The 10926-nt window shown below is 47.1% G+C and overlaps 1 protein-coding gene across 1 annotated transcript; it reads left to right on the top strand.

The window, feature by feature from the left end:
• The first annotated feature begins 262 nt into the window (after positions 1-262).
• Positions 263-10926, top strand: shroom1 (shroom family member 1). The gene is made up of 8 exons (XM_079172360.1): positions 263-3071; positions 3177-3363; positions 3565-3617; positions 4047-4700; positions 4929-5525; positions 6149-6257; positions 6676-6948; positions 8233-10926. Exons 1-8 carry the CDS (start codon positions 310-312, stop codon positions 8485-8487), a joined length of 4890 nt encoding a protein of 1629 aa, XP_079028486.1. The 5' UTR covers positions 263-309; the 3' UTR covers positions 8488-10926.

Here is a 10926-nt window from a genome sequence, read left to right on the forward strand (position 1 = left end):
CGGTCAGTCACTGGTTTGTTTTGTAAATGCTGTTTGAACACACATTTTGTCTAACCTTTACACATCTGAGCAGTCATTTGCCACGACAGGAGTGTGAAGATTTGATGTTGATAACAAATTTGTTCTGTGTTTGTGTTTCCTCCCCCAGGAGCTACTGAGCAGTCCGTTTCAAGAGACTTCCAGAGGCAGGAAAATGACCTAAATAGCCACAAGGGTGACGGACAACCTGATGCAAATGTGTTGGTGGTAATTTCCCCAGTTTCAGCCACAAGGAAGACACATGCATCGGCGCACATACACGTACGTCGCATGTACAAACCCTGCCCTTCCCTTCCTGCCAATCCGCCCCAGTCCTCCATGGATTCCTACAACTTACACTTTGAGAGAATGAGCAACGTGGACCTGCATCCTCTGAGCCTGCCTGTCAGCCGGCTCTCCCCAGCCAAGTCCAACAGCAGCATTGTCGACCAACTCGCCCACCACCAACACGGCAAAGGAGACTCCGCATACAGCTCCTTCTCTGGCGGGTCAACTGCCCCGGACTACCCCTCTCCCTTTCTCCCAGACGACCTCCAGTCCAGCTCCTTCAGCCACTATGCTGACCTTAAGTACGTAAAATCCATTTACCATCCGACCCAGGTCCTGCAGTCTGACTCAAAGACCATGGACCAGCTCTATCGCTCTGTGGAAGCGATCTCACAGCAGTATCGCAACAATACCAGCACCAATGTAAACTACCACAACCAAAACGGCTATGATGGTCTCTATACCAACAACAAAGCTCTCTCTAAAAAAGAGGGGCCTTTGGGGGCTCCGTCCCAAGGTGCTTACCCTCCTGTCCGTCCTCCTCCAGTCCCGGCACGCCTGGATAGTTTTATAGCCACAAAAAACTTGGAAAACAGCAGGGTCCACCATCAAGGTACTGGGGTTCAACCCCAGCAGCCACAGCCTCAAAAACAGCCCAAACCCCACAACCGACTCCATCCACAGCCACATGGTCTGAATTCCCCAAAACCTGAGACGGCTAACCCAGACACTGGGAAATCAAGCTTCAATTCTGACCCAGTTTACTCAGTTTGGAGAGGCCCTCAACAGCAACAGCCGCAGGCCCAGCAGCCACCAAACTACCGCCCCCAACTCCAGACTCACGATCAGACCAGGGCGCCGTTGAACCCAGAATACATTTTCATCACGGATAGCAAAGCGGCCTCTGAGCAACAGAAGTCAACGAACATCCTCGGCCGATCACCTCCCCGAGGCACGAGTCAGCCGGAGCACCTGAAAGTCAGACAGCCCTCAAGCAGCGGTGGGTGTAATGGAGACCATCCCAACAAGTCCAGTGGTAGCAGTAGCCATTTTGAGAGTCAGCGCAAAAGGGCGGACTCAGCTCATGTTTGGCTTGGTTCAGAGCCAACTCGAGCTGCCAGCCCCTGGAATGCTGGTCAGAGTTTAATCAACAGCAGCATCCAGCACAAGGGTCAGTTCTACTTTGTCACAGGAGTGTGTAAGTCTGAATCCGGATCGAGGACGCACTCTGCATCTGTGTGTGGGTCTGAGGCTGGGAGCGAGAGCCCCACCGTGTTGGAGACACACCGGCTAAGAGAAAAAGAAAGAAGCCACAGCACAATGGATAATTTGTTTCGACCGCTCCAAGAGAGCTCTCGCTCGTCCAGCGGTGTAATTCCAGATGAGAGAGAGTCTTTCACTTCCCGAAGCGTGGACCTTTCCTCCAGAAGCCCGGATCATGAGAACCACAGACTGTCCTACATCTCGACCCAGTCCTCTCGAAGCTTCGAGGCCTTAGAGGAAATCGACACGATTCAGAGTCGAGATATCGGGCGCCACACCGCCAACAACCCTATATTCTACTGTGGACCTGACAGAAACTGTCCACCGCATTCAACCAAACATACGAAGGAGGTCACCCCGCTGATAATCAACGAACAGCCCAACTACCACAAGAGAGAGGAGCAGGCAAAGAGAGGGAAACGGCAGCCATTGATGGATGTAGCCAGCGAGAGGATAAACAAAGAAACAACCCCGCTTCTGTACCACCTCACTGGAGCCAGCAGGGCAGCGTTGCAGCCTAAAAAGGACGCTGATATCAGCATAAAAAGCAACGAGGCAATCCCAAACAGAATAGGTCATGAAGACGTGGCTGTTGAAGATAAGGAGAGAGCTCCGAAAAGTGACACAAGCAGCAAAGATAGAGGGGAAGTTATCTCCGTTGCCTGCAACACTCTGGATGACTCGTTTAAAAAGTACTACAAAGAGAAGCTGAAGGACGCCCAGTCGAAGGTCCTAAGGGAGACGTCATTTAAAAGGAGGGACCTGCAGCTGTCATGGCCACACCGAATCAGGCCAAAACCTGAGCTGAGGCCCACCGTGATTCACGCTTTCTCCCCATCACAGGACTCTGAGACTTCCACAGACACACTCACTCCCTCTGTGACCTCTGAGGAGACAGAGAGGGGGAGCATAAAAGAAGAAGCCAGGGAGAGCCAGGAGGAGAGGGACAAAGAGACTGAAAAGGAAAACGGGAGACCGGCGAATGTGGCCCAGCCCCAGGTAGCGCGCATCGGAGGGAGGAAGCGACTGACTCAAGAGCAGAAGAAGATGTGCTTCTCTGAACCGGAGAAGCTCAACCAGCTCGGCGGCGGCGGCGGCGCCCCCATCCACTCTGCATGCCGCTCCTTTGGCAACGAAAGCGAGGGAGAGGAGCGCTGGCAGGAAGGAGAGCAGGGACTGGTCGCAGCACGGAGGAGGATGTTTGAGACAAGAGGCAGAGCCCTTTCGGCCTCTAGCGCTTCAAAGACAAACCTAAAACATCTGCAACAGAAGGCCCTGGTGGCGTACATGGAGCGTAAGACGGGCCAGAAAGTGGCTGAGCCACAGCAACCGGTGCCGCAGACGCCATCTCCATCCAGACAGCGGCATTCTCTTGGGGAGAAACCCTTCGATTGGGTTCCCAGGCCTCTATCAGGAAATCACGAAGGCAAAAACACCAAGAAGAAACTCCCCAGACCCCATTCTGCGGGCCGCATCCTCGACTCCACCACCAGCTCCATCAGGTACGAAAGAGAAGCAGAGCCAGAGAGCAAGCAAACGCGTGTGATGCTTTTTGTTGTATGGATCAAATCATCTAAAATTGTGTTTTAAAATTCTCACGAAAACAGGTATGCCCAGTTCTTCTCCGCTCAGTCTTGTTCAGGCCAGTACGCTGGCCAGTTGAATAAACCCAGATGGAGGGAGAGCCAAGGTCCAGCTCAGGGGAAGTCTGCCTCAGTGGAGAGTCTCTTGGACCAGCCAGAACCACCTAGTTTCTTCAGGATCAGATCCACATCCACACCACATGCATTTCAGGTAAGTCTGTTCAGATTGAGACGATTAAAAATATAAGACATGTTACTTTAAAGTCAGTGTCTGATAAGCTCTCCATCACAAATATATAAAATGAAGTAACCATTTGAACAATCTTTTCTATTGAATTCAGAGGAATTTAAGTGTCTACAGATTCAAGTGTGATTCATGCGTTGCCTCTTGTCTTTTCTTCTGTGTCTGTAGGCACTCGACTATGAGGAGGATCCATTACCAGCTGATGCTATGGAAACCTGGAGGTATGTACCAGCACTGCAGACAAAGTGAGACATTTTCAGTGGTTTTAGGTCAGGAGAGTATTAGGTCAGTGAGTGTGCGTTGTTGCACAGACTATAAATCTCCACTTGATTCATTGTGGCACTGAAAAGTCAACACCCACCTGCTCCAGCAAACCAGCATTCCTTTTAAAAGATTAATGCATCGGCTGTAAAAGAAGAATCATCGACTCGGCCATTTTCAAGGAGTTGACCTTTTTCTCAGAACTACATTATGATTTGTAGGAATATCAAATTCTTATTTTCCGAGCGTGTGTATGATTAATTTGTATTTGCCTTTAAAGAAGTTGCATATGAAAATCGTGAAAAGTGTTGCTTTTAGCAGTTTTTGTCATTGTTTGTATAAATTGATGTCTTTTTGTTTCACATTTAAACACTGATTGTCGATGTTAGTCCCCAGACGAATGCCACTGAGGACTCCTTAGTAAAGCCAGCTGCTGAGGTCCAGCAGTGTGTCCGCGTGGTCGCACAGAGGGGGAAGTCCATGGAAGAGCTTGGGGCATCAAAGTTAACGAGACCATCAGCCCTGAGTAAAAGTTCTGAGCAGCTGGACCAACTGTGGAGGGATCCGACTCGACCAGCAGGACCGGACGGAGACAAGAGAGGTGTTTCGTTCTTTGCGGAAGTCAGAGATGCCCAGGGGCCGGACCGAGGGAGGAAGAAACAAAATGTAACGGAGCAAGCGGGCAAAGAACCAGAGATCGTTGGTCAGACGAGCACCCAGGGACAGACACAAAACCAAACCCAGAAAAGGTCTCTGTTGAAGGAGGACTCAGAACCAGGCGAGGATGCCACGGTAGGAACAAAGAATCCAAGTAGATCCACCTCCCCGGCCTCCTGCTACTCTTCCCGGGCCAGGGTTCACTCTGGATCTCCTGGTTCTCACGGCCCGGTCACAGACGAGTTCAGGTCCAGTACACCGCCCAGTGAGACTACATCTGACCCACCTTCCCCCAGATGTCTAGAGACCAGTGAGCGGGAGATCAAATCCACCACGTCCACCCCCACCCAGACAAAGCTTCCTTGTGAAAACACGCCTAGCTCCGGGTAAGATTAGACTCCACGTCAATGCAGTATTTGTTTCCTCCAGTTAATTGATTTGACTTTTTTGAACGTGCTACTTTCTTCTGTTACAACTTCCTGACATGCATTGCATTGTCGGCATTTGAATATATATTTGTATACTAAAACGAACTCCATGAGGTTGTTCTTCTGATTCTGCTTATTAGATTTTGGCCAGGTGTGATTCTTCACCATAATTTGTTTGACTTCCAGTAGAGTCAGGACGTCTCTGTCTGTGACTGGATCAGAGAGGGAGCAGTCAGTGGATGAACCAAGCAACGTCGCCCTACAGCCTGATTCAGACCATGAAGTGTCTTTGAGCTGCGGCGTCACCACGGATCCGTCACTGTGGATCCTCCGTCCAGAGGAAGAGATCAAAGAGGAAGTCCAGACTTCGCCGCTGACGGACGTTTTTGACGACGAGTCCACCAGCGTGGCCCCTCCAACGCAGACAAGTGAAACCTCTGTGTCCTCCTGCACCTCCGTCTCTGACACAGACGTCAGTCAGCAGGTGGAGGCGAAGGAAAATCCCGAAACGGAAGATGAGAAGTCGGGAGAAACCCGGGAGATAGAGGAGAGGGGAAGACCGGAGGGAGAGACGGAGAGCCCGGAGAGGCCCGCTGAGAGACCTCAGTGGGAGGAGCTGGTGGAAGCGGCGGTCACGGCCGACCAATCGCTGGCCAGAGTGCTCTACCCACTGGCCAATCGTAAGACGGCACTGATGCTGATGGAGCAGCTGCTGTCAGAGGACACGCTGCTGATGGAGGAGCACTACAAGAAGAAACAGGAGCAGAAAGGAGCTGCAGAAAGGTAAACGTTAATGTCCTGGAACGCAACAGTTAAATTAAACCCACCTCTGGTAGTCATAAATACATTCCCAGTAGCTTCCATTGAGAGCATTTTACTGCTGTAAGAGAGCACGGCCCTGAGAATAATTGTTATGTTATGTTATGAATAAGATAAGAGAAATGATAAATGAATTGGCATAGAAATGTAAGATTACTTGCCCTGCTTCATAAATTTCCCAAATCCTCGGCTTCCCATTCTTTCAAGGGACTGTAAGTGTAAACGCTTTATCTTGTATATACACAGCTGTGTAGGTTGAGATAATAATCCATTTAAAACTCGTTTAGAATTGAAATAGTGCTTTCAGTGCCAAGTTAATTAGGATTCCTGGTTTGATGTTTCTCTATGAAACTTGATACTAGTTTCTAATGAAGAACTGAGCTCCACCAGTGCTCTGTTACCTTTTGTTGCATCACATTTCTGCTTCTGTAAGCACAGTGAAGATACATAGAGAATGCGCAGTTGCAGTTGAGTTTTGTAATATGTGAATAGGAGTGGAGTACGTTACCTGTGAAGACACTATAAGTGGCACATTAACAGGGTGCAAAAGAGCTAGCTTGAACCTAAACACACGTTTCTTTTTCTAGCGCTGAAATGGTGGAAGCGGCTGAACCATCGCCTCGTCCTTCTGCCCCTGACAGCCTTAAACCTCAGTGTGCAGACCTGCAGAGCAAAGCTGACTTCACTGAGAAGAAGGTAATTATTCATTTGTGCAAAACAGTGGATGGCCAATATGTCTCTAAAATCGTCAGAGATTTGCTGCAAGTACATTACAAATGACAAGAAAGCAGACAGGACAGTAGGACTTTCGACCACAACCATTAACTCTGTGCTATTTGGCCTGAAGTGGACTCCTTTCAGCCTGAGATAGTTGTGTGTTTCTTATCACATGACGTACTGTCTGCCTCTTATCTGTATCTCCCACTTGCCTAATGTTTAGCTTAGCAGATAGCCTCTTCCTGAGTGCCTCCCACCTTCACTCTTGAAACAGTATCCCTTTATTCTACAGTAGATATGAAATATTTTTAAGTATTTTTTATCCACTTATTTTCCATTTGGCCCTTTTCCCACCATGTGTATCTAAAATCTCTCCTCCTCTGCTTAACATTAACAGCGTCTGTTAGCATCGTACATCAATGAGCGTCTACGTTCGCTGGAAGGGACGCGGGACGCCCTCCAGACAGAGATTCAGGAGAACGTGGCCCACGGAGAGGCCCTGGAGGTTCTGGTCCGGGACCGCTGTCTGCCTGTGGAGCTAGAGAGGTACAACCTGTTCATAGGAGACCTGGAGAGGGTGATCAGCCTGCTGCTGTGCCTCTCTGCTCGGCTGGCCAGGGTGCAGAACGCCCTGAGCACCGTGGACCAACACACAGATGCAGAGGAGAAGGTGAGGGGGGGGTTCATCCTCCTTCTTTGGAGATCAGTGGGTTCACAAATTAAGGTTTTGTGGGTCCCTTTCAAGATTCCTCCTATCTTCCAGACAGCCTCTGTTTGTCATTCATGTCTGTAGGCTATGATACTAGGCTTGCAGAAGCTTGCCCTGCATGAGTGATTCATTAGTTTGTTCCTTCATTTATTTGTCCTCTTGCTGCGTGCGTTTAAGGTCATTATTTACTGCAACTCATTTAGAGCTACTGGTGACAAAGATGACCCCCCGAGTGTTAGAAGTGTGTGCCTGCTCCCATGGCCTCAGCTATACTCCCGTTCTGTTTACTTTAGAACAGCAAACACATGCCATTTGGAAAACGTTTAAGGGCGACTTAAAAGGGGTCAAGGTTTCTCACCCTGTGGAATTCAAAAAATGTCGTTATCTGTGTTTAAGCCAAACGCTTTGTCAGATGTTCAAAGATTATGAAGTGAAAGCAGTTTGATTGCTACTTCTTGATTTGATATACTGAGAAATAATTCCTTAAATGTCATCATGCTGCATCTGAGGTAGCTACCATTCATTGGAACACGTTTACTGTCATTAAGGTCTTTAATTCAAACAGCGTGAGCTGCGTCACAGGATCTGACCTGAGCTCTGTGCTCCGCTTTGTTTTCCCTCTGAATATCCGGTTTCATTATGCGTCCCAGTATTTACAGCTTCAATTTGTGTTTGCATGGATGCATTCGATTTCTAGATTCATCCCTGAAAGGGCTCTTTGTCAGTTTGTCCGTCTGTAACAGGCTGGCTGAACGTGCGGCATACTGAGGGCTTGTCAGAGGCTCATTTATATTCTTGCTGTTATCAGCAACACTAGTATTTACACTGACTCACCGAAACTCCAGCCCGGTTTCGATGACATTTATATCTACCCTGCCCTCTGTTGACATATGGTAAAACTACACCTCCTGCCCTGTGGCTGTTTGAAACATGATCTTGCAATTTCCCCAGCTCTCTATTACATCGTACAACATATTACCTTTCAATTAAAACCAAAAAATATGACCCAAAATATAGTTTTGGACACTTTATTTGTTTTCAGATTTTCTATCAGCAGTCCTTTCAAATTCTGTATTTGTTTGACTTTGCTCACAGCAGGATCTTTACTTATCCATTTGATGTTATGAGCATGTGTCTAATGCTAAAGGCATGAATTCAACACCAGAATAAGGTTAGAATTGAAATGCAACCTTTTAACTATATCAGGTGTAACTCATGGTCTTCATTCTCTGCCTCTGCACTCAGCAATCTCTGGACAGTCGCCACCGTCTGCTGTGCAAACAGAGGGAGGACGCCAAAGATCTGAAGGACAATTTGGACCGGAGAGAGAACCTGGTCTCCACCTTCCTGTCACGCCAGCTGTCCGCCGAGCAGCTGCGGGACTACCGGCGCTTCGTCCAGACCAAGGCCTCGCTGCTCATACAGCACAAGGACCTGGAGGAGAAGCAGAGGCTGGGAGAGGAGCAGCTGGAGGCCCTTTCCAACAGCCTGCATCTGTGAAGGGAGGAGCAACGCAAGCACAGATTCCTTCTTTTCTCTTTCCTTGACTTGCCTTGGAAGGCGGACGGCTTATTAAAAAAAAAAAGACCTGTAGAGAGTCTTGGCTGTACACTTCCGTTTGTCAGGGCGTCTGGGGAACCTGCTGCTCCTCTCTTACTACGTAGGCTGCACGTGAGATGAGCAATAAAGACCGTTGAGACTGAAGCTTCTTGCCTTCCATCTACCGAGCGTGCCCGGGACACACTCGCCCAATCTCCGCCCATTGTGCAACGTGCACCTGAAGACTTTTCCCAATGTGTCGCACATATTTCCATTGACTTTGAACAGAGGAATGGAGAGGTTTTTTTTCTTTTTTCTGTGTGCCTTGACGTTGGTGTTGCTGTGGAACGTTTTCCAATTAGAAGCTGCTGTGTGGAAACTTTGCGTCTTCCCCCCCCCGTTAGCAATTCAGCAAACTGTCTTCTTCAATGAGACGATAGTGCTACAGCCCTGTATCTGCACCTGTGGAAACCTATTATAAGCTTTAAGATTGTATTTGGACCTGTGAGAAGGCTTCAATGGAGCAGCGTAGTCGGAGAGGGGGCGGTGTGCTGTGTCATGTCGCTAAAATGTACAATAGATGTAGTCCATTTCATCTTTTTGTTTTGTGAATGTTTTATTTTTTGAATGTTTTTCAAATTAAGGCACTAAAAACCAAAAAGGGTGAATGGAAAAAAAAAAAAAAAAGCACTTTGTAATAATACATAAATGCACATTTCTTCAAATCAGATTCAAGTCACTTCAGTTGAAAGCCTTACTCCATCCGTTTGAACTCATTTTAAATAGGAATGTTGAGCTAATCATTTTATTTAAACAGGAACATGGGCACACCCAGCAACATTACGGACTGTGTTGAAATACCTTTCCAGCTCTTTTCATACTTAATGTTATTAAGTCTCGATGATTTCATGCTGGACCGGTTCCTCATAAGGAGGTGCTAAACCTCTTGAAAGAGGATTAGAAGTACGCAACAATTATATCACTGAGTATTTTCTCCCGATGTCCCTTCGTCGCAGAGGTTACACGTGATACTTGAAACACTTTTTTATGAAAGAGGAAAGTCCACAATGTTCACTTCAGGTGTCTTAAACTCATTTTCTATTCTCTACCTCCACTGTTCAGCCCCTTTTTAGACATATGTAACCTTTACGTTTATTTAAAAGCACACGGTAGTTAAACAGCTTTGAATGAAGACAGACTCTTGAATCAAATGACTTTCTCTCTAATTTTGAAAGAATCTCACGTTTTTAAGAACTGCATCTGTTAATATTTGGCATTCGTTTTTATAGAAGTATTAATTTCTTTGAACTGAATCTTCAGCCAGAGGCATCGGTGATGTGAGCTGTTGCTCTACGCCAGATTGTGTGCAGCGTGTGTATTTGTGTGTGCTTGAAATCATGAATGTCTTAATGTCATGTGTGTAGAGATTAGTTGTTGAACAGAAAGACAGAACTCCTCTCGGTGTTTGCCGTTTTTAAGTTGTCAACAAAACCCATAGGAAGTCATAAAGTGATCAAAAATGTTACCGTCCCCTGCTGGCTGTACTGAAAAAAACTGATCCAGTGTATGGATTGCTTGTTGTGTGTATGATATTTATGTTTAAATGACCACAAAGCGGCAGAGCATCATGAGCAGCCTCTAACCATAAAAAAAAACATTTACTCACAAACTCAAATTGTCAAAAAAAAGATAAACTGGAAACTCTTTTACGTTGAAAGATGTTTTCAATTTCTTCTGCTAAACCGTTGCCCCCCCACCAGCCCTGAAACATTTCTCTGGAGATTTACGGCCCTGTCCGTTTCCGTTTGCGAAACAAATGTATGTTTGTTTTGGCCTTTGTGCTGACGCGAGGCTGAAGGGTTAGAAAGACTCTCACGTTGTTCCTCGCGGCCTGCTGGAATTCCTTAGGTATGCAACATTTTGGAGAAAGAAAGACTGTGGGGGGGGGGGGGGGGGGGAGTGAGGAAAAGGCTCCCACAGAGGAGGAGGAGGAGGAGCAGCACATGGACGGATACTCATTCTAGCTCTTGCTATGTGCGCACACTAACAAAGAAGTGACAACTTCCTGAGTCATGTCTTGTTTCTGTCATTCGATCAGAGCAGTGTTTTGTTGAGGTCGCAGGAACACGGGCCTGTTTTTGAAGAAGGATTATGTTTGTTTAGCTTGTTTCTTAAATACCGGAGACGTTGTGACATTGATATGAACAGAATCTGTTTCAAAGCCAAGAAAGAAAGACATATTTCAATGAGTTCGAGCTGCTGGGATGTCAGCAGAGACATTTCTAAATCCACATTTTCTGCTCTATTTCACACGTGTGTTTGAGTTGTTCTTTGTGCCTCTTTGGAGTTGTAAATTCCACGCTGTTTGTAATTTTGTGAATAAATTAAGCTCTCCCTCTC

Source organism: Pholis gunnellus (assembly GCF_910591455.1).
Source record: "Pholis gunnellus genome assembly, chromosome: 13".
Classification (NCBI taxonomy): Eukaryota; Metazoa; Chordata; class Actinopteri; order Perciformes; family Pholidae; genus Pholis; species Pholis gunnellus.

Bases quoted from the DNA above. Each gene is read 5' to 3' on its own strand.
- shroom1 (XM_079172360.1), top strand. From the start codon at position 310: ATGTACAAACCCTGCCCTTCCCTTCCTGCCAATCCGCCCCAGTCCTCC. The intron at 3,618-4,046 runs GTATGTACCAGC...TGTCGATGTTAG, and splicing joins GATGCTATGGAAACCTGGAG to TCCCCAGACGAATGCCACTG. The intron at 6,258-6,675 runs GTAATTATTCAT...TAACATTAACAG, and splicing joins CTGACTTCACTGAGAAGAAG to CGTCTGTTAGCATCGTACAT.